The sequence below is a fragment of the Cervus canadensis genome, chromosome 28 (assembly GCF_019320065.1).
Source record: "Cervus canadensis isolate Bull #8, Minnesota chromosome 28, ASM1932006v1, whole genome shotgun sequence".
Classification (NCBI taxonomy): domain Eukaryota; kingdom Metazoa; phylum Chordata; class Mammalia; order Artiodactyla; family Cervidae; genus Cervus; species Cervus canadensis.
In genome coordinates this window covers 44279402-44305990 of record NC_057413.1, presented here as the reverse complement: position 1 = coordinate 44305990, position 26589 = coordinate 44279402, and the positions used below count along the sequence as shown (strand labels likewise).

General features: G+C 51.7%; 1 protein-coding gene across 2 annotated transcripts in view; it reads right to left on the bottom strand.

The window, feature by feature from the left end:
• Nucleotides 1–2491: 2491 nt before the first annotated feature.
• The window catches only part of GLP1R (glucagon like peptide 1 receptor), a 40353-nt gene continuing 16255 nt past the window's right edge, over nt 2492–26589 (bottom strand). The window contains exons 4-14 of one of the 2 annotated variants that reach the window (XM_043450443.1): nt 23862–23980; nt 23426–23532; nt 19194–19347; nt 18423–18582; nt 13840–13900; nt 13150–13219; nt 12945–13033; nt 12464–12602; nt 11544–11585; nt 7740–7873; nt 2492–5625 (exon numbers count right to left, since the gene is read on the bottom strand). In XM_043450443.1, coding sequence (XP_043306378.1) covers nt 5619–5625; nt 7740–7873; nt 11544–11585; nt 12464–12602; nt 12945–13033; nt 13150–13219; nt 13840–13900; nt 18423–18582; nt 19194–19347; nt 23426–23532; nt 23862–23980 — 1082 coding nt within the window. In that variant the 3' untranslated portion in view covers nt 2492–5618. Of the gene's footprint in view, nt 5626–7577; nt 7874–11543; nt 11586–12463; nt 12603–12944; nt 13034–13149; nt 13220–13839; nt 13901–18422; nt 18583–19193; nt 19348–23425; nt 23533–23861; nt 23981–26589 lie in introns of those variants that run through there. The other variant, XM_043450442.1, reaches the window with a different exon arrangement.

The following is a 26589-nucleotide window of genomic DNA, read 5'->3' as shown; positions in this document are numbered from 1 at the left end:
CCTCTCCATTTCCTCCTCCAGGGCATCTTCCCGACCCAGGAATCGAACCTGCTTCCCCTGCAAGTCTCTTGCATTGCAGGCAGAATCTTTACTGCTGAGCCACTGGGGAAGCCAGTTTCATTGTAAAGTGGCATCTAATTAGCAGGTACCCTTGGGGTTCAATAAAAATAGTAAATTCAGTCTCCTAGGAATTCTGAAGGTTCTGAAATTTCTGGAGGACAAAATACATGGCAATAAAACACTAGTCTTTTTAAGCCAGATATGTACACAGATGGTTATAGATCGTTGAAGTTTGGACCTAAAAGGCAGGAAAACCATGGCCTTTTCGTTGTAGCTATTAAACTTGCGTTCCCAAGTCTTGAACTGTGTTTCTAACTGCACCTTAGGTCTTTAGAACCAAAAAGGCTTCTGTAAACATTTATTATTTAAGTCCTTGTTCTTTCATCCTAGAGATATGGAAAGTTTAAAAAAAGAAAAAGAAAAAACTCCTTGCAATCACTCCAGGTGTTACCAGCCTGCTTCAGCCCCGGAGAGCTCCCATCCTTTGGCATGGGACTGCTCAGTGTTTATAATCCTCAGCTATTGATTTTATTCTTGGAGGTTGTAACACCGATAAATTCTGAGGTCTATTATAGGTCCTACATGAGGAAGAGCCACAGTAATTCATTCTCACACTGGAGCCCTGGATCAGTAGAGGGTGGGGGGAATTTTTTTTTTTATTGCATTTGCTCTAGGCTGTGGGTCTTTTTCTAAAATCATTATGTTAGTTAAAATGAGCCTTTGTACCAAAGAAAATAATCTATCACAGCTTGGGATTAGAGAACTCTCCAGGGGAAGAGCTCAGATTTATGGAAAAAGGAGTTAATAACATTGACTAGACAGGCCCCCGACTTGGCCCGCTGGAGCTCACCACTTGTAATCCTCCTTCTTTTTTGCACCTCTGCAATTTCCTCTCCTCTTTACCATGGCTCTTTTTCACATTTAAGCAGCCTGCTGTTTTTTGTTATTCACTTTGCTCATGTTCCATCTCTTCATCGTCTCTTTCCCACCTGTCCTTCCCACCCTTGGGGATACTCAATTTCTTCTCCTTCCTTGTCCCCGTATGGAATCTATTTTCCCTATTCTCCAGTTCCCTGGCTACATCTGTCATCTATTCCAGTTTGTACTGTGGTTTTTTCCCCCACTGTTTCTGGCAAGGGAGACCTGTTTTCAGTATTTCTCTTTAGAGAAATGTGTGTGTAAGAGAAAGAGGGAAGGAAGAAAGGTGGGGAGAGGTTGAAAGATACTGATCAGCATGTTTACGGCATAGGCTTTTGAGAGGATAGTAACAGAAGATTCTGGGTTGGGGTGGGGGGATTCCTACTCCTTGGGAACGTCAACACTCTTGGCAGATGAGTGAGATCCTTCACAAATTCTGCGTGGAACTCATTTATCCCCACCAGTGAGGCATCCATCCCTGGCATGTGGCCTCATATCACATGTGAACACAGGTGGGCCTGGGGGCCAGGGGTTCTCATTTGTTTCCTCCGGGGCTGGCCCTCAGCAGAGTGGGCCGCTCTGCTTGCGCTTTCTTTAGGCTGGAGCTAAGCCCTGTGAAGCCACCATGCCCCTTTCCCTGCATCACTGTGACTGACATGTCACACAAATGTAGTGGTCATTACTGGTTTGGGCAGGTGTTTTCCTGGGGGTGGGCACCGGAGAGGAACACTCCTGGCTCCATCTTGCTCCTGCTGAGTGGCAGAGCAAAGACCCAGGAAGATGAGACTGGCAACAGGGGAGTGAAAGAGGCTGAAAGCAGGATTGGTACAGACAACTCAAACACAGATGTTCTGCCTGCACATCTCAGGAGCTGACTGTATTTGTAGTTTGCTCTCAGACTCAGATTTAGGACTATCATGCCTGAAAGGGACAATTCCCACAGCTTGTCTAAAAGAGAGCTGTGTTTAAGGAGACATTTGGATAAGTGTAGTGATCTTTAAGCGGGGGGTGACTGAAATGGTGGAGGGCTTAGGGAGAATCTGCAATTCCCCTGCTCTTCTGTGAGAGCGAGTCACAAATTAGGGGAAAAGTTCATTTTTCCAAAGATGAATCTCTTAACGGGTAGCTCTATTCAAATTCTGTGGCTGCTTTGCAAACACGGTTTGCGCTTTTTTAAAAGATGGATTTAATGGACTGAGTTCATTTAGACAGGAGATCAAATGAATGAGCGGAATTAGAATACACATCCATTTGGCTGCCAGTCATTGTGTAAGCCACTCGACCACCCGACTTCTCTAATTAAATGACATTGCAGTCCCTGCACGAAGGCTGCGATGGATAAATTAGTAGTTGGTAAGTGCTTTGAAGATGAAAATCACGATATGAGTAATGAGCCAGAATTTTTCCTCCCCCGGGGCTGGAAATGGCATCTTTTGTGTTTTCCTGCTACACTGTGAGTCCCCTGGGTCAACACTGCAGGAAGCCTCCTCCCCCCAAGGAAGAGCAGGAGGGGCACAGTAAGGACAGGCTTTTATTTGACTTACAAGGCAGATTAGGAAAGAGTGTGAATCCACTCGCGTCTGTACACGAATTACATGCCATACACATTTGCTACCTGTAAGTCGCAGGTCATATTTTACATGAGTTTATATGTTAAGAAATCGCATGAAGATTACCTTGTTTAAACATTCATGAAGCACAACATCCCCCAAGAGAACTGAAGACAGAAATTCCGTTTTGTCCCTCCTGAGAGCTTCACTCACCTTCCTCTCGGTGCATCTCAGCTCTGCATCCACCGCCCCCCGATCCCAAACGTCCAGGTTTATCTGCTCTGAGGGTATGATGATTATTTTTAGTGGGAGAATTTTAGAGGAAATGCAGATTTGGAAGTACCACATGAACCATTTGGCAAGATGCAGCTCTGTCAGCTACGAATCTTTCCCCTTTCTGACTATTCTCACTGGCTCCCCTTGCAGAGAGGCCTCAACACCTAACTTGTTACATGTTCCAAACTTGGCTGAGAGCTTCCCCCTCCCCACCCCAGATCCAAACATTCTCATTTATATATATATATATATATATATATTTTTTTTTTCTCCTGGATTGCACTGATGCAGAGATAATCAGTCGCACTAGATTGTCCGGGCTGTTGACTGATTACTGAGAGCTTTGACAGGCCCCATCAGGAAAGGTTGCTTAACCCCAATGTAAGTTAGGATCCACGCTGCTGGCTGCAGCCCTCCTCACTGCACTGGAATGCAGGATGCGGTAAATGACTTCAGCCCTGGCTGCGCCCCACTCCTAGCTGTACCCCGGAATTGGTCACAGTCGAGAGCCCAGCACTCCTACCACAGCTGGTGGGCTCACCTCTTAACGATGCAGCCAGGGAGAAGCGTGGGAAGCCCACTGCAGGGACGGGAGGTGAGAGGGGGTAAATATTGGGCTGGGGAAGACATCGGATGCTTCAAGGGGAGAATGTTCCCTTGCTGGATGAGATCCCAAAAAACTGACTAGAATGGCAGAAGGGGAAAAGGGAAAACTCACTCCTCAGATAGACTCAGATACAGGCCAAGTCCAAAAGACTTTGAGAGTTAATTGGAAAACAATTATACTTATCTGCTTCCTGCCAATCTGTATCCACAGACAGAGCAGAAGTAATTATAGATACCGTGGATACACTGTGGCGTTAAGTGTTTCAAATTATACTGCTTAACAACGCTTCCTTGATACGGCCCTCAGCGTGGGGGCCGGAGAGCTGGTTTGAGTCAGCAGATAACACTGCAGGGGCATGGTGATGCCATCTGCAGAAATTTCTCACATTGGGTCATGTTTTTCCCCAAGAAAACTTGCTGCAGCCAAGAAAAGGAAAAAAAAAAAAAAAAAGAATTGATACTAATTTGGTTTCTGTTGTGTATTTAGCATGTCATTCACATAGCTGTCTTAGCAGAGGGAGCCGACATGTCTTTTATAGCTTTCAGCTCCTTGGAGGAGCCAAAAGCGGGGTCAGCACTGTGATTAGAATCAATTCAGTGGAGGGAAAATAAACCTTCGGAGTGTATCTTGTCTTCCCTGAGCACGTCGCGGGCATTAGCAGTAATGGGAGCCCTGTCTGCACATGGAGAGAGAGCATCTAGCTCAGGCTCCCACCGTTCTCACGCCCCTGCCGTGCGGCCCCCTGACCTTCACCGTGGGGAGGGGAATGATTCTGGATCCACCTCTAACTTTATACTGCTATGCACAGGACAACACCCCCCCCCACCACACACACACACAGTCTTCTTCTAGGAGAAACAGGAAGAAGCGGGGACAGGAGCTGCTGAAACGTGGCCCACGCAGATGAGGTGACCAAGCCTTTGGGGACGTGGATGTGAACTGACGCTATTTGCCCTCGGTGGCAGCTGTGCCATCTTTTCCAGGCTTGCTAGCCTTCTCCAACTTCAGGGAGTACTAGAGAGGCAATGCTGAGGGTCAGGTTGTTAGGTCCTTCTCTGGGCTCTTTTAGTCCACTCCTGGGGGCTGTCAGAACACACAGCTTCTCAAACGAGCACAGGCGTGTCAGAAAAACACTAAGCCAACCCATTAAAAGAGCGCTGGATTTGTGATCCGAAATGGCTCCTCGCTGTTTCTGTGTACACTTGAGCTCTGAGGCATTTCATTTCTTAATTTGAAGACAATAATGAATGAGATACGTGGGATGACAGCAGAGCACACCCTCCCCTCTTCTCGGTGGCATAAATCACCCAAATGGCACCTGCACCAACTGACTTGTCTCTCTCTGCCGCTGTGTTTTCTCTTTAACAGAAACGCCACACCACACTGCCAACTTTCACTAAGAGTGTCCTGAATGGCCATTTCTATTTTTCATCTATCCCTTCCAGAGGCTTCACTGGACTGGGAGGCAGAAGTTGGCCTGGGTCCTCGCCCAGTTCAGCCACCATCTAGCAGTGTGACCTTGGGCAGATCACCTCTGTGAGCTTCCCTCCTCAATTCTCCAGATCAGAGCAGTGAGGTGTCCGAGATCTTTCCCTGCTGACTCTGAGAACTCCACTGCTGTACTCTCCAGCATAACAGTGCATTGAGGCAACTGCAAATCACTCCTGCAAACCAGGAAAGTTGCTCTAAAGGGAAGGCAACCTTGCAACGTAAGTGGTTTGTCTCAGTTCTGTGGTTTAGCTGCTCCAAAGATTCAGATGAAAAAGATAAGTTGACATGGTTTAAGCCCCTCACAAGGTCAGTGGGGAGCTGGCCAGAGTGCTGAACTTGGCTTCCATTCATGACAGTCATCAGACCTGGCTGCAGGGCTCACACACACAGCACCTTACCCTGCCCCAGGACAGAGGCAAGCAAGAGTTTTCTCGGCAAGCTCCAGACTTCGGGCACCAGGCATGTAAACAGCCAGAGGAATTTCTGAGTACATTGCATTCAATCGTTCCCAGATCTGCCAGGGCGCTATATTTAGTTTGGGAATAACTTTGGACAGAGTGCACTGCCACTCAAATGAATATTAATAGTGCGGGTCTTAGAGCAAAGAAAGTATTTCTTCAATTCAGCATCTGGTATGTATCTGACAAGGAAAATGTTGCTCGGTGTTAAAAGGCTTGGGGCAACTGGGGGTGTGATGAGCACTCTGCAACTAGGAATCAGTACCTGGTGGGAAAAGAACTTAGAGCATAAAACCAATTGTCTGAGCTTCCTTCCCAAGTGCCTAACTAAACACTTTCTCCCCACAATCCTTCCCCTCAAAAATTTGTTTCTTGAAGATAATATTAATCTGTCTCTTCGTTGCTGTGCAGTTCATTAATGATTCTCAAAAATCTTCCAGTTTTTCCAAAATGGAAACACATGCACCAGAGCTGGATCCCACCCAATCAAACCCACCAGCACTCTTCTCACCCTAGCCCTCACTCCAAAGAGAAAACCAATGCCTATTGGGCTGTCTGCCCCCCTGACTGGGGAGGCAGGAATGTCCCCACCCCCAGCTCTCAACATTTTCTCAAAGAGGCAGCCTGCACAAATCCTTTCTTTAGCCTGAGGTTCAACTTCCCTATTAACATAGACACGACACTCCACTGAAGCTGAAGTATGAGAGATTTTCTGCTTGATGTGTTTTATGTCCCATTATTATTTTTCCTGCATATCCTGTGCCTCTCTGAGGGGCAGAGGAGAGTGTGTCTGGCACAAGGGTTTGGGGGAGGGTTCCCGCCACTCAAAAAGAAAAAGGAGGGAAAGATCAATTCACTTAGGAATTCATCCAAAGACTCTCCCTCTGCCCTCCCAGAAGATGTGAACTCCCAAGTTCTCTTCTGCTCTGAGTTCTATACCCATGAACTCAGTTGCCAGCCTCCATGGCATGGCTGTTCCCCTTCTGTCTGGGTCTCTGCAGTGGTGCTACATGTCTGCTTTTCCTCCATGGCTAGATTGAAAGGTTTTGCCCATCTAAGCTTCCCTGAGGCTCATTATTTACGGGAAGAGACTGGAGGCAGGGTGAACATTAAATAGCTCAATGCATGGATGAGTCAAATTAATAACTACGGTACAACCCCAAACAACATCAAAACTACCACTGTGATTTACTGCTTGTTTCCACCCGTTGGGAAAATTCAGAATTGCACATTTGCACACACAGAAACTATTCACAGCAAAGACAGAGAAATGAGCAAAGGATATACAAGCTCCCATGTTGGGGGAACTTCACAGGGAAGTGACCACAGAGAGGGGAAGCCCGCCTCCCTGGTCACGGTGAGGACTGGTAGAGTCCCCGGAAGAGTCTCTTTTTGGTCATATCCCCTAAAGTTAAGAGGGCACACCCAAACACCCATGCTAGACAGGTAATCCGGTCACAGGTAAAAAGTATTTCCATGAGAGGTGCAGGCAGTCTCTCTGGCTCAGCGCCTCTGGGTTCCCAACAGTAGAGAGTAATCTACACTCCCAGCACGAACATTCCTAAAGTCCCCGAGAGGAGCCCCACAGGATTCTTGAGCATCTCTGGAACAGGAGTCAGAGCCCGCGCCCGGCGCTGGACCCCTCTACCGTGAACCCACCCTGGGAGCAGGCGCCAAAGCAACCCAAACACCCAAGGAAGAAGTGGGGGCCGGAAAGGGGAAACTTTGAGGCACCTTCTCGATGTTCCTTCTCAACACCACCCCCACAACCATTTCTAGAAATCACTGCTGGAGGGTGGACAGTGGGATGAGGGGTCAGAGGAGGGGAAACAAGCCTGTGTCCAGTGTCCCTTAAAGAGGAGGCGGGGGGTGGGTGGTGATGCCAACCGGAGGCAGGCGGAGTCGGCTGGCATCACCCAAGCTCTGTGTTTTAGCTGAGGTCGTATCCGCCTCTTGCAGAACCATGTCCTCTTACAAGTCTGCTAATAAGCCATTGACCTTGAGTTTGAGTCTGGGGCTGATGTTCTGCTCTGTCTGGGGGAACCCCAGGGGCCTTGTGGCTTAACGAGAAGAAATCCTCCTCGTTTTAGCAGCAATTGCTTTTTCCTCTCCACCCGCCAGGGTGATCAAATTAACAGGTTGCTTCTCCTCGGAATAAAATGTGTCCTTGAGTTCCAGGAGGCACTGCCCATCTGCCTGTCTGATGGGCTCGGGATGGGAACGCAGGGAAGTAGCGTGTGTGCCTGTGGCGCTCCCCCGGCCCCCCAGTCCCTGGGAGGGTCTCTCCCACCCGGGGTGGCCACCCAGGCCGGCAGTGAGACCACAGGGAGGGAGGTGCCCGAGTCTCAGCTGCAGGAGGTCTGGCAGGAGGCTGCGTACATGCTGCTGCCCGCTGTGGGCCCGCAGCTCAGGCTGCTGGTGGGACACTTGAAGGGCTTCATGCTGTTCTCCCTCTGGACATGCAGGTGCTCCAGCCGCCAGCGCTCCCAGCTCTTCCGGAACTCCATCTGGACCTTCCGCAGGGAAAGGAGGGAAGCAGAGGTCATCAGGCAAACCAACTGCCCACGAAATGGCCCCATGATTACATTAGGAGGGAAGGGGAAAAAAAATCCACCGCATTATATTAAGAGATACAAATCAAGGGCTTCGGGCACCTAAATTAATATCCCCATAAAATTGTTTCTTGTCGTCTCCTATTTTCTGCCTCTTCTCTGGAGGGAGACGGGCTTTGATGATCTAATTGGTCTCTTGCATCTCTAAACTCTTGTGACTCAGCTAAGTACCTTTCACAATCCATTACAGTATCAGTTAGCGGAAGAGGAGTGACAGAGAGATGTGGGGAGAAGGGAGATGGAGAGAGAAGAAAAGGAGAAGAGAGAATCTGCCTTCAGAGCCCTCTTGGATGACTAAGAAGACGGGCAGCCCACCCTGCCCCTCACGGTGTCCGCACCAGACCCTTCTAAACTCCCCGAGGGCTTTCATCCTGCCCCCAGGATGGAAGGGAAGAGGAGCTGGGGAGAATGAGGCTAGGACTAGTAGCAGCCTGAAAGAGCAGGCTGCGGACAAAGACTTCTCAGCCTGGACTTAAACTAATCCCAGCCAGGAGCTGGTCTCAACCCACAGAGGGTGCAGCCCAGGTGAGTTCAGCCAAGCAGAACTGCTGCCATGCTGGGTTCAGCCCTCCCCATCAGCAAGAGCCTTCTCAAGACAGCGGAAGCTTGGGGCCCAGGTGGTTAGAGCAGAAAGATGCAATCCAAGTAACACTGCAGAGCCCCAGTCCCTTGAGGGCTGTGATGATGCTGCAGCTGGCTCATGTGGTTCTGGTCCCCCAGACAGGCTGCTGGAAGCGGCACAGCCAGCCCAGGGCATCCAGAGTGCTCAGCCAGTGAATGTGTCCCTACGTCTGCTTTCTAGAGCTTCTCTGATGCGCTCCGCATGTGCCACCGGAACTCCCCACACCAGAGTGTCTGGGTCCCAGGCCCGCCCTCTCGGGCTCCATCCAGCAGGGCGGCCAGCTGCCAGCAGCTGTGGGTATGTGGCTCACTGCCAACATCCCACCGGCCCCTGTGCAAACACCCCACTTCTCTTCCTGCAGGGCTGCTATCCATCTCACTAAGCCCAGCAAGGTGCCTGGCGTGGCCACGTGCCTATCCCTTAAAAGAACTTTATCTGCACTGGGTGAAGCTGAACGGCCCAGAGCCTGCCTGCCAGGACGGTGCCCGGGTCCCGGGCAGCATCTCCGAGCCCAGGCTGGGGTAAGGGAGGGAGGCTGAGCAGACACCACCCACGGCCCCTGGCTCTTTGCCGGCTCACTGCCCGGGTGAGTGAGTGTGATGCGTGTGTTGACAGCCGGCGTGACAATGCCTGAGTCCTGCAGTGGCCTCTGCTTGTGAAGCCGGAGGAAGGCCAGTCTTGTGGCGCAGCCCTTCACTGGGGAGATGAGACAAGAGATGGCCAACTGAGGCACATCCCTGGGAAGCCAGCTCAGGGACTAGAGGGGCCTCATGGATACAGGGATTGGACCAGACTGGGACTGTGTCCCCCTCTGCTTCCCTCTCCCTCAGCCCTTTCCCTGAACCTCTGCTGTGCTCCCCACCCCAGTGATAACTGTCATTAGAAACCATCATTTACAGGGTACTTCCTATATCCCCAGCATTCACCATAGATTGTCAACTTTCACAGCAAACCTGTGAGGCAGCCCCTGTTAGTCCTTGCTTAAAGGTAAGGGAGGGCTTCCCTGGTGGCTCAGACGGTAAAGAATCTGCCTGTAATGCAGGAGACCTGGGTTTGATCCCTGGGTTGGGAAGATCCCCTAGAGAAGGGCATGGCAACCCACTCCAGTATTCTTGCCTGGAGAAGCCCATGGATATGAGCCTGGCGGGCTACAGTCCATGAGGTCGCCCAGAGTCAGACATGACTGAGCGACAAAAACCCCCACTCTCACAAAGGAAAGGAAACTGAGGTGCAGAGATTTAAGTATTTCTCCCAGTCTCAGCCAGGATCTGACCCTAGATCTGGCCTGACTGTAAAGCCGGTCTCCTAACCCTCAGTCTCCTGCCACTTGGACTATTTAGGCCACGCTTGTTTCTGGCCGTGTCTCCCCCTTCTCGGTAGGTACCCCACGAGAGCTGGGACCACGTCCTCCTCTCAAACCTCGCACAGTGCCTGGCATAGAGCAGGTACTTCATACATGTTCTCTCAATAAGCCAAACGAATAAATGACTAAACGAGTACCGAACACCGGGTTCCTTCTTTTACTGAGCTCTCATAATCAAACAACAAAGACGACAACACACACCCTGGACTCCTGTCCTGGCATTCCCGCCAGCATGCTTCCTCACCCTCAGGTGGCCCTCATCCCTACCTCCCAGGTCCCTGGGCCGGACACCATGCCAGGCTCTGGGGTTTGGGATGAGTTGGGGGGCCACAGAGCTGGGCAGGAGCAGAACCGGGACCAGCACTCGGGCTCCTGAGTCACCAGAGCCATAGCAAAGCCACCCCCGGGCCTCCTCCCCTGGGCCCACACCCTGCCCACTGGCAGCTGGGGCAGGCCTTGGTGGCCACGCAGGCCCAATGCCAGGCTCACACGTATCCGGTATTGCTATGGCAACCCTGGGTCTGGAGAACGGCTCTTATGGACAGAGGGCTCAGCCCAGGAAGCAGAAGTGCTTGGGGACATGTGTGTCTGTGTGTCTGGAGGAGCGGGCCTGAGACGTCTGTGGATGGTTGAAAGGAACCAGGCGGTGCACCTGGGCAAGGCAGGTGCTCTGGGCCCTCCGAGCAGGGTCTCTTGGACCCCACAGCACCAGCCTGAGGGGGGAGGTCAGTGGGGATCTGGGCAGCAAGACCCCCCTGCTCCCACCCCAGCCACCAGGAAGTTACCGGAGGAGCACGCCCCTTTCCCGTGGTGGGCGGGGCTCCGGCCGGTACCTATTGAAAGTGCTTTCTCCCTCCAGGAAGAATTTATCCCAATCCCAACTCTGCACTATTTCCAGGCCAGACCTGGAGTGTGTCTCTGACTCTCTCTGATCAACGTTCTCACGTGAGAGAAATGAGAGTCTCAAAACCAGAATTTCAGTAGGAAAACTTTTTGGGGGGAGGAAGAGACAAGCAGATGAGACGGTGGTTTTTAAAGTCCCAAGCATGTGACTTGTAACAGTCACCACTCTTTACATCACATGGAATTTTCCCTGCCCAGCCCTGTTCGTTCACTCAGCGCCTCAATGCTCGAGATCTGTGATCTATTTGTGTGTGCACATGTGCATAAGTGCACACGCCTGGGCCCACATAAGACATCTGAGGAGTGAGGGTCAATTTCTTATATTTCTGCACCCCCACTGACATTCACACCCCACCTTCCCCACTCCCACCCCCAGCATCAGGAGCCCCTTCACATGAGGCTGTGTCTTCCGCAAGCTCATGTATGGTTAGGGCATCCTGTCCACACACACGTGTGTGTGTGTGTGTGTGTGTGTGTATGTTGGGTGGGGGAAGAGAGAGAGAGGGTGATGGAGAAAACCATGCCCAGGGAACAACACAGGGACAAGACACCTCCTGAGCTCCGGTGCCTCAGTGGGGTGAGTAGCGATTTCAGCTAAGAAGCCTGAACAACCCCACCGGACAACTCCAGGACAGTCAGGGTAGCAGCCCCACCAGGGGTCCACGTCCCTCCACGGGCCTTACCTCATTGTTGACAAAGCAGTACAGGATGGCCACCATTAGCCCCTGCAAACAAGAGTCATGTCAGCAGGAGGAAGGGGAGGGAGGCGCCCTGCAGGCAGGCCTGTCTGAAGCTCCCTGGGGCTCCAGCCTCAGCATCTCCCTCCTGAGGCTGGGCAGCCAAGGCAGGCCCAGGAATGGGGGTAGTGGGTTCCTTCTCCTTTCGTTTCCGGAGGAATGAGAAGGCCCCTTGCTCAGAAACTGCAGAATTTCTTCAACCAACCTCTCCTGGAAGAGGCCCAACCCAAGAACGTACACTTATCACATGGAATTTTCCCTGCTTGGCCCTATTCGTTCACTCAGGAGCCCCAGTGCTCCAGACCTGTGATCTATTTGTGTGTGTGTGTGTGTGTGTGTACATGTGCATAAGTGCACACACGTGGGCCCACACAGACATCTGAGGGGTTGGGCCAGTCTCTCACCACTGTTGATATTCAACTCCGCACCCCCAGCAACACCTAATACTAGTGGAGAGGCTCAGTTCTCAGCTTTGGAAACTACATGACCTGGAAATGTCGTTTTAACGAGCCTCAGTTTCCTCCTCTGTAAAATGGGAGACTCCTGCACACCGCCTGGGATTCTGGGAGGATGAACTGCACAATGTCTGCAAAGCACCTGCCACCAGCGAGCAGCCCAGGGGATGGCAGCTGCTCTGCCAGGCTGGGTGCCCAAGATAACATCCAGGAAGGCTTCTTATCCAGCGCGCTCACAGAGGAGACTGGCCGAGGTGTCAGGGTACCTGGGACTCTGGCTCTGCTCCAACCACATCCCCCGGCGAAGGGCCGCTTTCAGCCCAGGCCCCGGCTGCCCCTCGGTGGTGCAGGCTGGTCTCGCCCCGCCCCCACCCTGGGACTTCTGGAGTGGGGCCCCCACCGCGAGGTCACCTGGAAGGAGGTGAAGGAGAGCTCCGTGAACAGCTTGACGAAGCGCAGCACTCCCCGGGCGTGCTCGTCCATCACGAAGGCGAAGATGACCTCATGCGTCCCCAGCAGGGGGATGAGTGTCAGCGTGGACTTGGCGAGCCTGGGGGTGGTGGGGCAGGGACATTATTCTGGACCTCTCTCGTGGCCTCTGCTCCCCGTTCTGTGCTCCCGGCGCCCACCAAGGCCTGGCATCTGGGTCACAGAACCCTCCCCCACCAAATACCCTGGGACGGGCTGCCTGGAGGGGAGGAAGTAAGAGGTGGAGACCCCAGAAGCCCAGGGGCTGCCCAGGTACAGGGGTGAGACAAGACCTGGGGGCTCAGCCAGGCCTGGGTGGAGGAAGAAAGTTCTCCTAGGGATCCAAGCTCCGCACCCCAGGACCTCCATCTCTGCCCCAAGGACGGGCTCAGGGTGCCCGACAAGGGCGGCTCCGTTACATCACCTGCACTTGGCGTCTGTCTTGCACATGAGGTTGGCCTTCAGTTTGGACACCACAAGGCAGATGACCCGGACAAAGATGAGAAAGTTCACCTGCAGGGCAGAGGGGAGGGCGACTGGAGGCCCCCTCAAGACGCCCTGGCGACCCCATCCTCCCTGAGCGCCCGGGCCCACCACAGCTCCCACCGCCTGCCCACAGCATCACTCACCCCAATGGCGAAGAGGATGGGCAGCCGGATTATGAGCCAGTAATTCATGTTGGAGTTCCTGGTCCAACAGCTGGAGCAGAGAGAGACACACAGGCTCCGGCTCGGGCACACAAGCCTCCAGCTCCCAGTGCAGGCGCCGGGCAGCCCCATACACAAGGGCGTGCAAAGTGACACACACGCACACACAGCCACACAAACACAGCCACCGGTCACCCAACAACCAGCCCCAGGACACACACACTCATACTCACACACGCAGCCACACAAACACGGCCACCGGTCACCCGACAACCAGCCCCAGGACACACACACTCACACACACACACACACACACACACACAGTCCTAAACACAGAGATACGCACAGCCCCTTCATGTACCTACAATCACAGTCACATGTGTCCTCAACATCAAACACAAATAACACGAACATTTCACTCACAGTTGTTACAGGAAAACCTGTAGGGGGACATCACCTACCCCCACAGGCCAGCTAGCACCCTTGTCATCATAAAATCCAGGGAGGGGGAAGATGGGAGATTACAGAATAAATTCATAAATTTAGCTCCTGGTGCCTCAGTTTACCCTCCCAAGAGGCAGTAATCGCACATCCCAGGAGCCAAGGAATCCCATGGGGTTTGAGGATGGTGACCTCAGCACACCCCGCACCCCCTCAGAGCAAGACACTCACCCCTCGTCCTCATAGAGGTACTTGACGATGCCCCAGGGGATGACAAACAGCAGGGGGACACCTAAGAGGATAGAGGGGGAGAGAGGGCAGAGGGGCTGGCAGGCCAGAGCCACTGCCAGACACACCTGAAGGCCCCCATCCGGGCTCTCCCACCTCCAGCCCTGCTCCTTGCCTGACCCCTGGCCATGTTTTCTAACAGGTACGGAACTAGGCTGGCGTGGGTGCTTCAGAGAAGCAGCAGCAAGAGCCACCCTTCCCAACCCCCCACACTCCTCCCTAGAGAGCGGTCCCCACCACATGGGGCCCATGACTGTCTTCACAGTCTACCCCTTCCCGTGGGCCAGGGGCCAACTCTTTGATGCCACCCACCCCTGCCTGGGCCCACACACCCGTTTCAGTCAACTCCTGTAGCACTGAAAGCCCCTCCAGGTACCCGCCCCAGTCCCCACGCAGCTGCCCCTGGCTGGGTGGAAGCCTGGAGCAGAGACAGGAGCCCTGTCCTTGACACAGAGAGCCCAACTGACCATGCTCTGGCAGCTACCACAACGCTGCCCACATGGATGAGGCGGAACAGTGTGGCAGACGGCCTCTAGGATGACCCCCAATCACCCCACCCCTGGTATTCACACCTGGGTGTGGTCCACACTGGATCCAAATTGGTCTGTGTGACCAACATACAGCAGAAGTGATGGCATGTCATTTCTGAGATTAGGCTAGAAAAGGTCTTCAAGATTATAAAAGGCAGGTCTTGGGCTCTTTCTCTCTTAATCTGGTCACTTGCCCTGGAAGACACCAGCTGCTGGGTCATGTGGGCACTCAGAGAGCCCAGTGTGATGAGGAATGGAGGCCTCCAGCCAACAGATAGCAAAGACCCGAGCTTCCTGCCAACAACCTAGAGAGTGAGCTTGGAAGTGGATCCTCCAATCCATTAAGCCTTGAGGTGATAGCTACCCTGGCCAACAGCTCCACGACACCTCTCTTGGAGATCCTAAGCCCGAGGTGGGCAACTCAGTTGAACCCAGAATTCTGACCATAGAAACTGCGAGATACAGTTGTTTTAAATATCTAAGTGAGAGGTCATTTGTTACACAGTCATAGGTAACTAATACACTGGCTTCTCGTTCCTTAAAGACAGAACCTAATTCATCTGCAGGGCCTCAGTGACCATCTCCCTCTGGAGTTCAGTATATGTTTGCTAACTTACGATTGGATTGTCAGACTTGGCTGTTGGTCCAGTGATTAAGAATCTGCCTGCCAATGTAGGGGACACGGGTTTGATCCCCAGTCTGGGAAGATTCCACATGCTGCGGAGCAACTAAGCCCGTGGGCCACAACTACTGAGCCCGCACACCCTAGAGCCTGTGCTCTGCAACAAGAGAAGACACCACAGTGAGAAGCCCGTGCACCACAACTAGAGTAGACCCTGCTTGCCTCAACTAGAGAAAGCTTGTCCGCAGCAATGAAGACCCAGCACAGTCAAAAAAATTTTTTTAATTGGATGGTCCATCCTCATGTGACAGTCGAGGAGATGCATGAGCAGCTAAAGAGGCCACAGGTGGGACTAGAACACAGACTGCAATCCCACCGCCTAATGGCTTTCAGCACCAACCCTGTCCAAGCCTGTCTCTATTGGTGCCTCTCAGGGGTGGAAATGTGGGTGTCCGACAAGAATAAGAGTGTACATCTTAAGGTGCGTGGACAGGATGAGTGTGAGGTGGTAGTGGGGAGTCCATGTGTATGCATGTGTGGCTTCAGGAAGCATATTTCCAGGGCAGAACCCACTTCATCACCTTTCCTGCTGCCATCACCCACATCCTCAACACATGGATGTCCACTCAACAGCAGCTACCGAGCAGCTTGTGCTCCCAGAGCAACTGTACTTGACTGTGCAGATGATCAAGGTTGGAGGAAGCAGCATGGCTCACGGCCGACCAGCATGGTCATCAGATACCCTTCTCCTTAGCTATTTATTTTTATATAACCCCAAAATCCCAGCATCCATGTTGCTTTAGTAATAGGCCTTCGCGAGACTGGGCAAAAGGGAGATGGTTTCCCAAGGCTCCAGCACATAGCACAGAGCCTGTCACATAGAAGATGCCCAGTAAGAATGGAATGAATGAATGAAAGAGTCAGTGTATCAGTGAGACAAGGGAAGCTGTGCAGGCAAGAACAGGTCAATACCCTGAGCCACACACACATCTGCAAACCTCTATCTTTGACATCCCCGGTACCCTACTGGCCTTTTTCTGAGACCCCCACCCCAGGACAGGGGAGCTCACTCACATTAAAAACCAGATCTGGTGAACTTTATTCATGCATCAGCATCTCTTTAACGAAGGCTTAAAAAAAAATGCAGGCACACCTCTGCCGCTTGCAAACATTACACACTCCCTGCTGGCTTCATCTTTCTCCCATTTAGAAAATCAACAAGACAGGCTGGAGAAAAAGGCTTGAATGAAGACACACAGACTGGCTCTGAGAAGTGATGATTTCCTCGTGTGTCACATGCCTCCCCCCTGAGAGGCCTCCTTCTGGTGGGTTATGGGAGTATTCGGCCACCCATGGACAACAGCAGAGGCTGACATGCCTTTTGGGGATTCCCCTGCTGTATCAGAGTCCCAATTTTAATTCCTGCATTTGCATATGAAGCTAGGAGGTGTTTCCCAAGCATCCCACTTGGGCCAAGAGCCTCCTAGCATCACAGAAGAGCTCTGGGCTCTCAGTGACTTGTCTGTCTGTCCTGTCTTTGCTCCTCTGTCTCTCCCCACCCCAATTCCTCAAGAAAAGGATGATCTGAGTAGGAAGAGGGGGTCCCCCAGGGTCCTGCCCTTCTGCTTCCTCAGACCCTGGGTCCCAAGCTGGGGCATGAGGTGATGGTAAAAGACTGGAACCCCCTCCCTCACTGCCCAGTCAGAGACCTCAGGAACACTGTGTGTTCCAGCCCCCCAAAGTCTCCACCCACCACCCATGCGCCTCTGCACACATCACACCGTTCCTTCCATCGCTTCCGCCCTCAAGTCACCATGGTGACAGCACTCCAGCGCTGATGCTATTTCCCAGAATGGACAGACATAATCCCCCACCCTGAGGACCACCTTCCCGGAGCTCCCCTTCATGGCCTAACTCCACCCACCCCTCCAGTTGGCTGCAGAGCTCTTCAGCTTTGCCCACTGCCAGTCTGATGTCCCTGCAGGATGAAGAGGCCTGGGAGGGGAGGAGGCCAGGCAGGGAAGGGCTGGGCCCTGGGGGAAGAGGGGAGAAGGCGTAGGAGGGAAGAGCTGTGCCCTGAGGCAGGCCCACCTGCCCACTGCGGGACCCGAGCTTGCTCGGCCGGGCCGTCAAGGGCTAAAGAAAGCCTGGTGTGACAGGCAACGGGGCCCAGGGCCTGGGAGTCAGGAGGCCTGGGCCCAGCACCTGCTCTCTACTGTCTTGCCCTCAGGACACTGATCACATGAAAGCCCCTTCCCAGATGCTCTTCTGCAGCAGGGCCTCTGGAACGAAGTAGCCAAAGAGCATCATCAACAAGGGGTGGAGTGTGAGGATGGGGGCAGGGCAGCTGAGGGGACCAGACAGAGCCCAGACCCAGGGGCCAGGAACCCAGGGCACTTCCCAAGGAGGCGGGCGGGACCAGGCTCAGCCTGGCAGGGGCTCAGGGGAAACAGCCAGTATGGGAAAGGGGGGGATTTAAGTGGGGAGCATGGAAATGGGAAGAGAGTGGGTCCCATTACGGTGAGAGGCCCAAAGACTGCCCGCTCCTGGCTCCATCCCAGGTGGGTGCCCGTGGGCCCCTCCAGAGGAAGTGCTGTTGCATCTGTTTCCGGGGTAGAGGGTGGAGGTCGGGGGTGGAGGCTGGTGGGGGTGCTTCCGGGATGGGTGCCTCAGCCCCTGCCCCACCCCCACGCCATTCTCACTGGAATCCCACGTGGAGAGACGCAGAAGCACAACCAGAAATGTTCCAGCAAAAAAAAAAGACACAGTGGTTCTCGGCAAACTTTTTTGGCCAGAACATTTCCAGCTGGGCTCCAGGCACTTCCGGGGTCCACCCTTTGCTCAGCTGGCTTCTGGCTGACCCTCTCCCACCCCCTCACTCAGCTCTCCTCGACGCTCTCCTCTTCTTCATCATCGTGTGACAGAGCCACGCCCCTCGGCCCCATGCCCAGGGACCCCCACCCTGAGACCCAGGACTGTCCACTTCCCTCAGGGCTGGGGTGTCCAGGACTGGGTGTGGGGCTCTGTCCCCCAAGGGTCTTAGGGGCCGGGATCTCTGAGACTGGTACCATGACGGCCAGTGGTGTGTGTCGTGCATTTGGCCAGAGAGGCGAAGGCCTCTGCTTCCTTTAAGGGGGGGAGAGTCACGCAAAGGCAGGGAGGCTGGACAATGCCTTGACAGTCCCATCGGCAGCGAGTCCTGTGCCCAGGACGGGGTTCTCCAAGGGGGCCCCACCCCTTGGCCCAGCCGTGTGTTCTGAGTACCGGGCTGGCCCCCTGGGTAGCCTGAAGGCAGCAGCTCCAAGAGGGATCAGGGTCTCGCACCCGCGGCGCTCAGTCGGGGTAGGGGTGAGATGACCGGCGGCGGGCCTTACCCCAGCCAACGCTCAGGTAGAGTCTGAAGGCGCGCTGCTCGGAGAAGACAGACAGGGCCAGCAGCGTGTACAAGTACACCCCCTCCACCAGGAGCCAGTAGTAGTTGGCCGCCACGCAGTACTGCATGAGCAGGAACACCAGGCGACAGCCCAGAGACTCCTGGGGGCAGAGGAAGGGTCCCCAGGGCACAACAGCTCCGCCCCTGCCGCTCTCGACCCCCCTCCCGGTCCCGCCCCAGCTGCTATCCTGCCAGAGCGAACGCAGGATCACACAGCTGACACCTTCCCGCCCGGGCTAGCGCTAAGACCTGCTCTATCGAGCTCATGGGGTCCTCGCTATCCTGGAGGAATGAAACTAATTATCCCCCTATGGGTGAAAAAACTGAAGTTCAGAGATGTAAATAACTTATGCCTGCAAACGAGTAAGTGGTAGAACTGGAATTCAAACCCAGGTCTGTCTCCAAAAAAACCACTCCCCGGAGTCAGACAGTACTCTCCATGGGCAGGGCAGTCTCTCCCTCCTCAGACTGGAAGCTCCCCACTGCCTCTCCCACCAGGTGGGACTTGGGGTTCCCTGGGATGGGACAGCCTCTCCCATCAGACTGGGGGCTCCCCAGAGTGGACCGCCTCTCTCCATCAGACTGAGGGCTTCCTGACGACCAGGGTGGGGCAGTTCTTGCCTTCCTCTGTGCCAGGCCTGGGTGGGGTAGGGAAGCCTGCCCTTCACAGACCATCCACCCTCCCCGAGCCCTCCCTGGACACACCACACACCTGGTAGGAGAGGAGCCCGTCCCACTGATGCTGCTGGGCGGCCGTGCTGTACATCCACTTGAGGACCGCATCCTTGATGAAGACGGACAGTGCTCGGAGGATGAAGGACGCAAAGAGGTTCAGATGGATGTAGTTCCGGGTACAGTGCAGGTGTCTGCGGGAGAAAGCAGGGCCTTCCCTGGCACAATGACCGACAATTCTGCTCCATGAGCCCTGGTTCTCAGGCAAGTGTCTGTCCCCGGGACTATGCTCCTGTCTTTCTTCTTCCAAGATGCCCTTCTTTCCCATAATCTTGAAAATCATTTGGCTTTCATGTCCCGCCTGTCCATGAAACCTTCAGCTGTGTGGTGACTGCCACCCCACCCCCATCTACATTCTATCCTTTTCTCTGCATCATCTTCCCTTCTACAAAATCACGTGTAACCAAGTGATCTGTGTGAAGACCACTTTCCCCACTGGGGACTTGCGTGGCTTCCCGATGACAGCCTATGTCTAACATGCCTCCAGGCTGCCTTACAGTGACAGATCGGGGCTAAGCACACGGCAGGAATTCACAAAGTACTGGATACAACTTCAATATCCTTTCGTGTAAAAACAAACTGAAAATATGAGGACATTTCTTTACCCAATAAGGGCTGTCCAGCCAAACAAGGAGCCAACTTCATTCTTAACTGAGAAATTTTAAAAAGATTCCCTTTACTTCAGGAACAAAATAAGGATTATCTAGCTGTAAGATCTACTTATTCACATCTATTCAACTTTGTACTACAAATCCTGGCCCCTGTAAGAAGGTAAGGGGAAAAATGGATAAGAACTGGAAATAAAGACACAAAATTGTCACTGTTTATAGATGATCTTCACAGGAAATCCAAGAGAATCAACACACAAAGTACTAGAGCTAATCAGAGTTCATTCAATACGGTTGCTAATATGTATGTTTATGTACATCAGGAGTAAACAATTAAAAAGTAAATTTAAAAAATCATTTGCATTATTTTTAATTAGTACCTGGAAATAAGTCTAACAGAAGATGGCACAATTTCTATGGAGAATACAGGTAAAGCTTGCTCAAAATAATTAAAGAAGACTCAGATTAAGGGAAGAGTCACCAGATTCATGGATAGAGACACTACCTTGAAAGTGTTGATTCTCTTCACATTAACCAATAAATTCAATTCACTCTAATAAAAATTCCAACAGTGTTGGTTTTTCTTTTGATGGAAGTTTTAAAAAACTTATAAAGAAGAACAAAGTGATTCAGCTATACACTTCATGTATCTATTCTTTTTCAAATTCTTTTCCCAATTAGGTTGTTATAGAATATTGAACAGAGTTCCATGTCCTTGTTGGATATCCATTTTGTTTAATTTTTATTTTTCTGGCCATGATGTGCAGTATGTAGGATCTAAATCCCTCAACCAGGGATCAAACCAGGGCCCCCTGCCTTAGAAGAATGGAGTCTTAACCACTGGACCACCAGGGAAGTCCCAGTTATCCATTTGAAATTTAGCAGCGTGTATCAATCCCAAACTCCCTAACTATCCCTCCCCAGCTCCCTGGTAACCATAAGTTCTCTAAGTCTGTGAGCCTCTTTCTCTTTTGTAAATAAATTCTGTTAATCAATTATACTCCAATATAAAATGAAAAGTTAAAAAAAGACCTTATAAAGAAGAGCCAAGGGGACTTTCCTGACAGTCCAGTGATTAAGACTCTATGGTTCAAATGCAGGGGATGCGCATTCAACCCCTGGTTAGGGAAACTAAGATCCCACATGGTATGCAGTGTGGTAAAAATAAATTAATTAATTTTTTTAAAAAAGAAGAGCCAAGGGCCAAGAATAGTACTGCTGCTGCGGCTGTGGCTAAGTCGCTTCAGTCGTGTCCGACTCTGTGCGACCCCATAGATGGCAGCCCACCAGGCTCCCCTGTCCCTGGGATTCTCCGGGCAAGAACACTGGAGTGGGTTGCCATTGCCTTCTCCAATGCATGAAAGTGAAAAGTGAAAGTGAAGTCGCTCAGTCGTGTCCGACTCTTAGCGAACCCATGGACTGCAGCCTACCAGGATCCTCCGTCCATGGGATTCTCCAGGCAAGAGTACTGGAGTGGGGTGCCATTGCCTTCTCCACAAGAATAGTACAGACACTCCTAAGGAACCACAATGTAGGGGCTCCAACTGTAAGAAAATCAAGATTTTCTGATGAATCTAAGTAGTTAAGGCACTGTGGTTATCAACAAAGAGACAGGCAAGTAGACCAATGGAAAACAATCCAGATGACAGAGACCCACCCAGGTGTATAACCCTTGCCGCACAGCAGAAACCAGGGGCGGAAAGGGGGCTACCCATAAGTGGTCCTGACACAATTAACTATATGCATATGTGGAAAAATGAAATTAAACCTCTTACTTTCACTATAGACAAAAATGAATTACAGGTTCACCAAAGAGCCATAAGGGATGTGTAAAACTTATGAAGCTAGGATAAGAAAAGATTTCTTAAGACCATAAACAAATCTGGCCTTTGGGGGAAAAAAATTTGATAAATTTTTTTATCAATTGGGAAAATGAATTTTTATTAATTGATAACACTTACTGATAAATTGTGTTTATCAACAGAATCAGATACATTGATATATTTCATTCTGTTAAAATTAACACTTTTGTTTATCAATAGAATCAGATACATTGGTATATTCCATCCCATTAAAATTATTAAGGCACCATACAGTAAGTGAAAAAGTAAACCACAGGCTGAGAGGATATATCCTGGATTACTATCCAGAATATATAAGGAATGCCTAAAATCAAAAGAAAAAGCCGAATCAGCCAATAAAAAAGTAAGCCAAGGATATGAACAAACAATTCACAGAATGAAACATAAAAAGTCTGCTAGATCTCTCTAGGAATCAGTGATATGCAAATTAAAATCATAATGAGATACTTCACACACTTCAGATTAGCAACAATTAAGTCTGAAAATAGGAAATATTGGTGAGGATGTTAAGCCAAGGGAACTTTCATATATTATCAGTAAGAGGGCAAATGGGCCTGACCACTTTGGAAAACAACTTCACAACACCTAATACATTTGCAACAGCACGTCGTATTCAGACCAGGCACCTCTACTCAGAGGCATGTGCCCCTGGAGCAGTGTACAAGGGGTCATGGGTAAGCATGTTCATCTTAGCAATGTTTATAACTAAGAAAAAAGAGAGAAAAGCCTCAAATGTCCAGTAAAAGGACAACAAATAAACTGCAATATATCATACAATGGAGTGATGGCTCAAATGAATGAAACAGAACCACCTGTATCATTTGTGAATGAACCTCAAAAAAATACAACATCAGGCCAAAAATAACACTGCTGAAAAGTATGTCCAACAGGCCATTAAAGACATGCAAGACCCATGCTATATGGTTTTACAGATACTTAGAAATGCAATAAAAGTATAGAGAGAGGCATCAGAATTATAAGCAGCCCCAGAGGAGTTCCCTCTGGTGGGAAGGAAAGGCGATCCTGAGAAACTTAACCTTGCCATTGGGCTCTAGTTCCTGGGCTTTGGGGTGTGTGTGCACAGGTGATTATAGTCCCAGACACTGTATTTTCAGATCTCTAAACGTTTCCTAATAAAAGGGGAGAATATTCTTGGGTGAACGTATTTATGGAGCACTGACTGTGTGCCCAGCCCTGACTGCCAGAAGCCATGGGGAAGCAGGAGGAATGTCACCTCTCCTGCTCCTGCTGGCTGCTGTCCTGAGTTCCCAGCCCTCGGAATCCCTCCTGCCCCATGAACCTGGCCCTCCTGGCCGTTGGCCATTAGTGCACAGGGCGTGGGAAGGGCCTGGTGCTCTGAAAGGAATGGGTAGACTTGGGGAGGAAATTTTCCAAGGGAGCTGACAAACTCCAAAGAGAGCAGAATTGCTAACCCCCTGAGGTCTCCTAAAATCATACTGAACTCCCGATCCTTTGAGACATAGGCTCACGGGAGAGGACCTCCTCTCCTCCCATCATCCGCCGTGAAGGCGTGTGGCATGTGTGCATTTGTTTGCTTTTCCTTTTTTGCAGCATTACATGCACACGTGTACACGGTACAGATTTGCCTAAGTACAGTGCTGTGGGCTGTGTTTTCAGCCTCACAGTCTACGGACATCTCTTAGGAGAGGACTCTGCTAGGCTGTTGCTTCAGTTTGGTGCCCCCACCCCGATATGGGGTCAGGTGGAAGCAGCCCCCTTACCTGAAGCCCAGGAGGATGGCCGAGGCGACGACCAGCGCGGAGAAGGAGAGCGCGTAGCCCACCGTGTAGATGACGTAAAGAGACAGGAGCTGCCGCTCCGGGGAGCTCTGTGTACACACAGGGACACGGTGTACAGGGGCGCCCACAACCCTCCTCTCCCACAGCCTGCTGCCCCGGGGAACAAGGGAGACTCAGCCCCATTGGGGTCCTGGAACTGAGGAAGGGAATCACCTATGGTGACAGTCCCTGGATTTCTAGGACCTTGTTCTGAGGCCAGAGAGGTGAACACACACCACCTATGTCCAGAAGGCGTGGTGAGCAAAGCCCCAGAGGCAGGGGGATGGGCAGGTGGAGACAGACCTACCCGGAGATGGCCCGGGTCCCTGCTCCCATGAAGTTGGCCCCCTGCTGCCCCCTCCCCACCTCCTCAACTCACGCGGTCCCCTCGCTTGGAATCCTCACACTCGGACAGGTCCCTCCAGGGCAGGCTTGAGTTGTCCTTGTGCAGCCACAGGCCGTCCGCGGTGCAGAACCGGTAGACGTGACCCTGCAGCACTGGGGTGGAGGCACGGGGTGAGCCTCGGCCCACGGCTACCTGCCTCGCGTCCTCCCCACCCGGGGGTCGGCCCTGTGACCCCTCTACACACACACACACACACACACTCTCACACACACACACACACACACACACACACACACACACGCTCGGGTCTTCCTCTCCTGCCACGTGTCCGTTTCACCCAGGAACAGGAAAGGTCACAAAGGGGACCTGCCCAGGCCCCGCCTCAGCCTTTCCTCTTAGCCACCCTGGAATGCAGTTTGACGAACCCACACTTTTGAGATAAGGCCACACCATTTCCAAGGCAGAGGAACCAGAGATCAAATTGCCAACATCTGTTGGATCATCAATAAAGCAAGAGAGTTCCAGAAAAATATCTACTTCTGCTTTGTTGACTATGCCAAAGACTTTGACTGTCTGGATCACAATAAACTATGGAAAATTCTTTAAGAGATGGGAATAACAGACCACCTGACCTGCCTCCTGAGAAATCTGTATGCAGGTCAAGAAGCAACAGTTAGAACTGGGCATGGAACAACAGACTGGTTCCAAATAGGAAAAGGAGTACGTCAAGGCTGTATATTTACAGCCTGCTTATTTAATGTATATGCAGAGTACATCACGAGAAACGCTGGACTGGATGAAGCACAAGCTGGAATCAAGATTGCCAGAAGAAATATCAATAACCTCAGATATGCAGATGACACCACCCTTGTGGCAGAAAGCGAATAACTAAAGGGCCTCTTGATGAAAGTGAAAGAGGAGAGTGAAAAAGTTGGCTTAAAGCTCAACATTCAGAAAACTAAGATCATGGCATCCGGTCCCATCACTTCATGGCAAATAGATGGGGAAACAGTGGCTGACTTTGTTTTTTTGGGCTCCAAAATCACTGCAGATGGTGACTGCAGCCATGAAATTAAAAGACACTAGCTTCTTGGAAGAAAAGTTATGACCAACCTAGATAGCTTATTAAAATGCAGAGACACTACTTTACCAACAAAGGTCCATCTAGTCAAAGCTATGGTTTTTCCAGTGGTCATGTATGGATGTGAGAGTTGGACTATAAAGAAAGCTAAGCACCAAAGAATTGATGCTTTTGAACTGTGGTATTGGAGAAGATTCTAGAGAGTCCCTTGGACTACAAGGAGATCCAACCAGTCTATCACAAAGGAAATCAGTCCTGAATATTCATTGGAAGGATTGATACTGAAGCTGAAACTCCAATACGTTGGCCACCTGATGCGAAGAACTGACTCATTGGAAAAGACCCTGATATTGGGAAAGACTGAAGGTGGGAGGAGAAGAGGATGACAGAGGATGAGATGGTTGGATGGCATCACCAACTCAATGGACAGAAGTTTGAGTAAACTCCTGGAGTTGGTGGTGGACAGGGAGGCCTGGCGGTCTACATCCACGGGGTTGCAAAGAGTCGGACATGACTGAGCGACTGAACACACCATTTCCATGGTTTCTGCCTCAAATCTCACTCAGACAAGGTTTGGTGCTAAAGAGTAGTGGCCCTGACAGACCCACAGCCACCCCCTGCAATTTCTGATTCTTGGAACTCAGGGCCACCTCCTTGGGCAAAGTAGACCTCAGCTATAAAGGGGGCACAGAGCTCCCAAGAGAAAGAAAGAGACACAGCCCTGCCCTCTGGGATCCCCAGTCTGAGGGGAGACGCTGCCCTGTCCTCAAGAAGCTCTAATCTGATGGAGGAGACCCAGTCCTATTGTCAAAGATCACCTGATTTAAAGGAATACATAGCCAATGGCAGAGATTGGCTTAGAGACCCTTAGAGACCTTAGAGACCCTTAGAGATGCTTAGGGACCCTCTGTTCAAAGAGGGGGAAAACTGGCTCCTCCCTTCAAGTAACTCCAAGTAGCCGGAGACGGAGGCTGTCCTCGGAGACCTCCCAGTGTGAGTGGGGAGGCATCCAGCCCCTGTCCGCCAGGAGCTCCCTGTCTGAGGGAGGAAGGAAGCACAGTGCCTGACTTCAGATAATCAAGACTCACAGAAAGAAGTGCTTAGAAAGGAATAACATCAATGCGAAGAAGAGAGGTCACACATAAGCCCAGCAGAATTGGAGACAGGGTGTCCCTGTGGCCCTCACACCCTGCCTGGGCATCGGGTGCTGGGGCAACTGCCCTGCTGGGCCTCACTGTCCACCATCCAGGGAGCGTGGTGACTGGTGGCCCCAAGTTTGCAGTGAGGTCACAGTGAGAGGGGCTTACTTGCGTCTGGGAGGGCCAGGAGACCAGGGACAAAAGTGGGGAGAGATTTAGCACCGGGGCGGGGGGATGGGGGTCAAGGAGGGGACTGGGGACCAGGACAAGTTTTAAAAGACTTAAAAAATGCTAGGGACTTCCCTGGTGGTCCAGCGGTTAAGAATCCGCCTACCAATGCAGGGGACACGGGTTCGACCCCTGGGCCAGGAAGATTCCACGTGCCAGGGAGCAGCTAAGCCCCTGGACCACAACTACTGAGTCCATGGGCCACAACTAGGGCTCAACGCAGCCAAAGATAAATAAATACATATATAGTTTTTAATTCTAAAGGAAAAAAGATTTTAAAGACCAGATTCCCCAGGTGTGGGAAGAAGGCTCA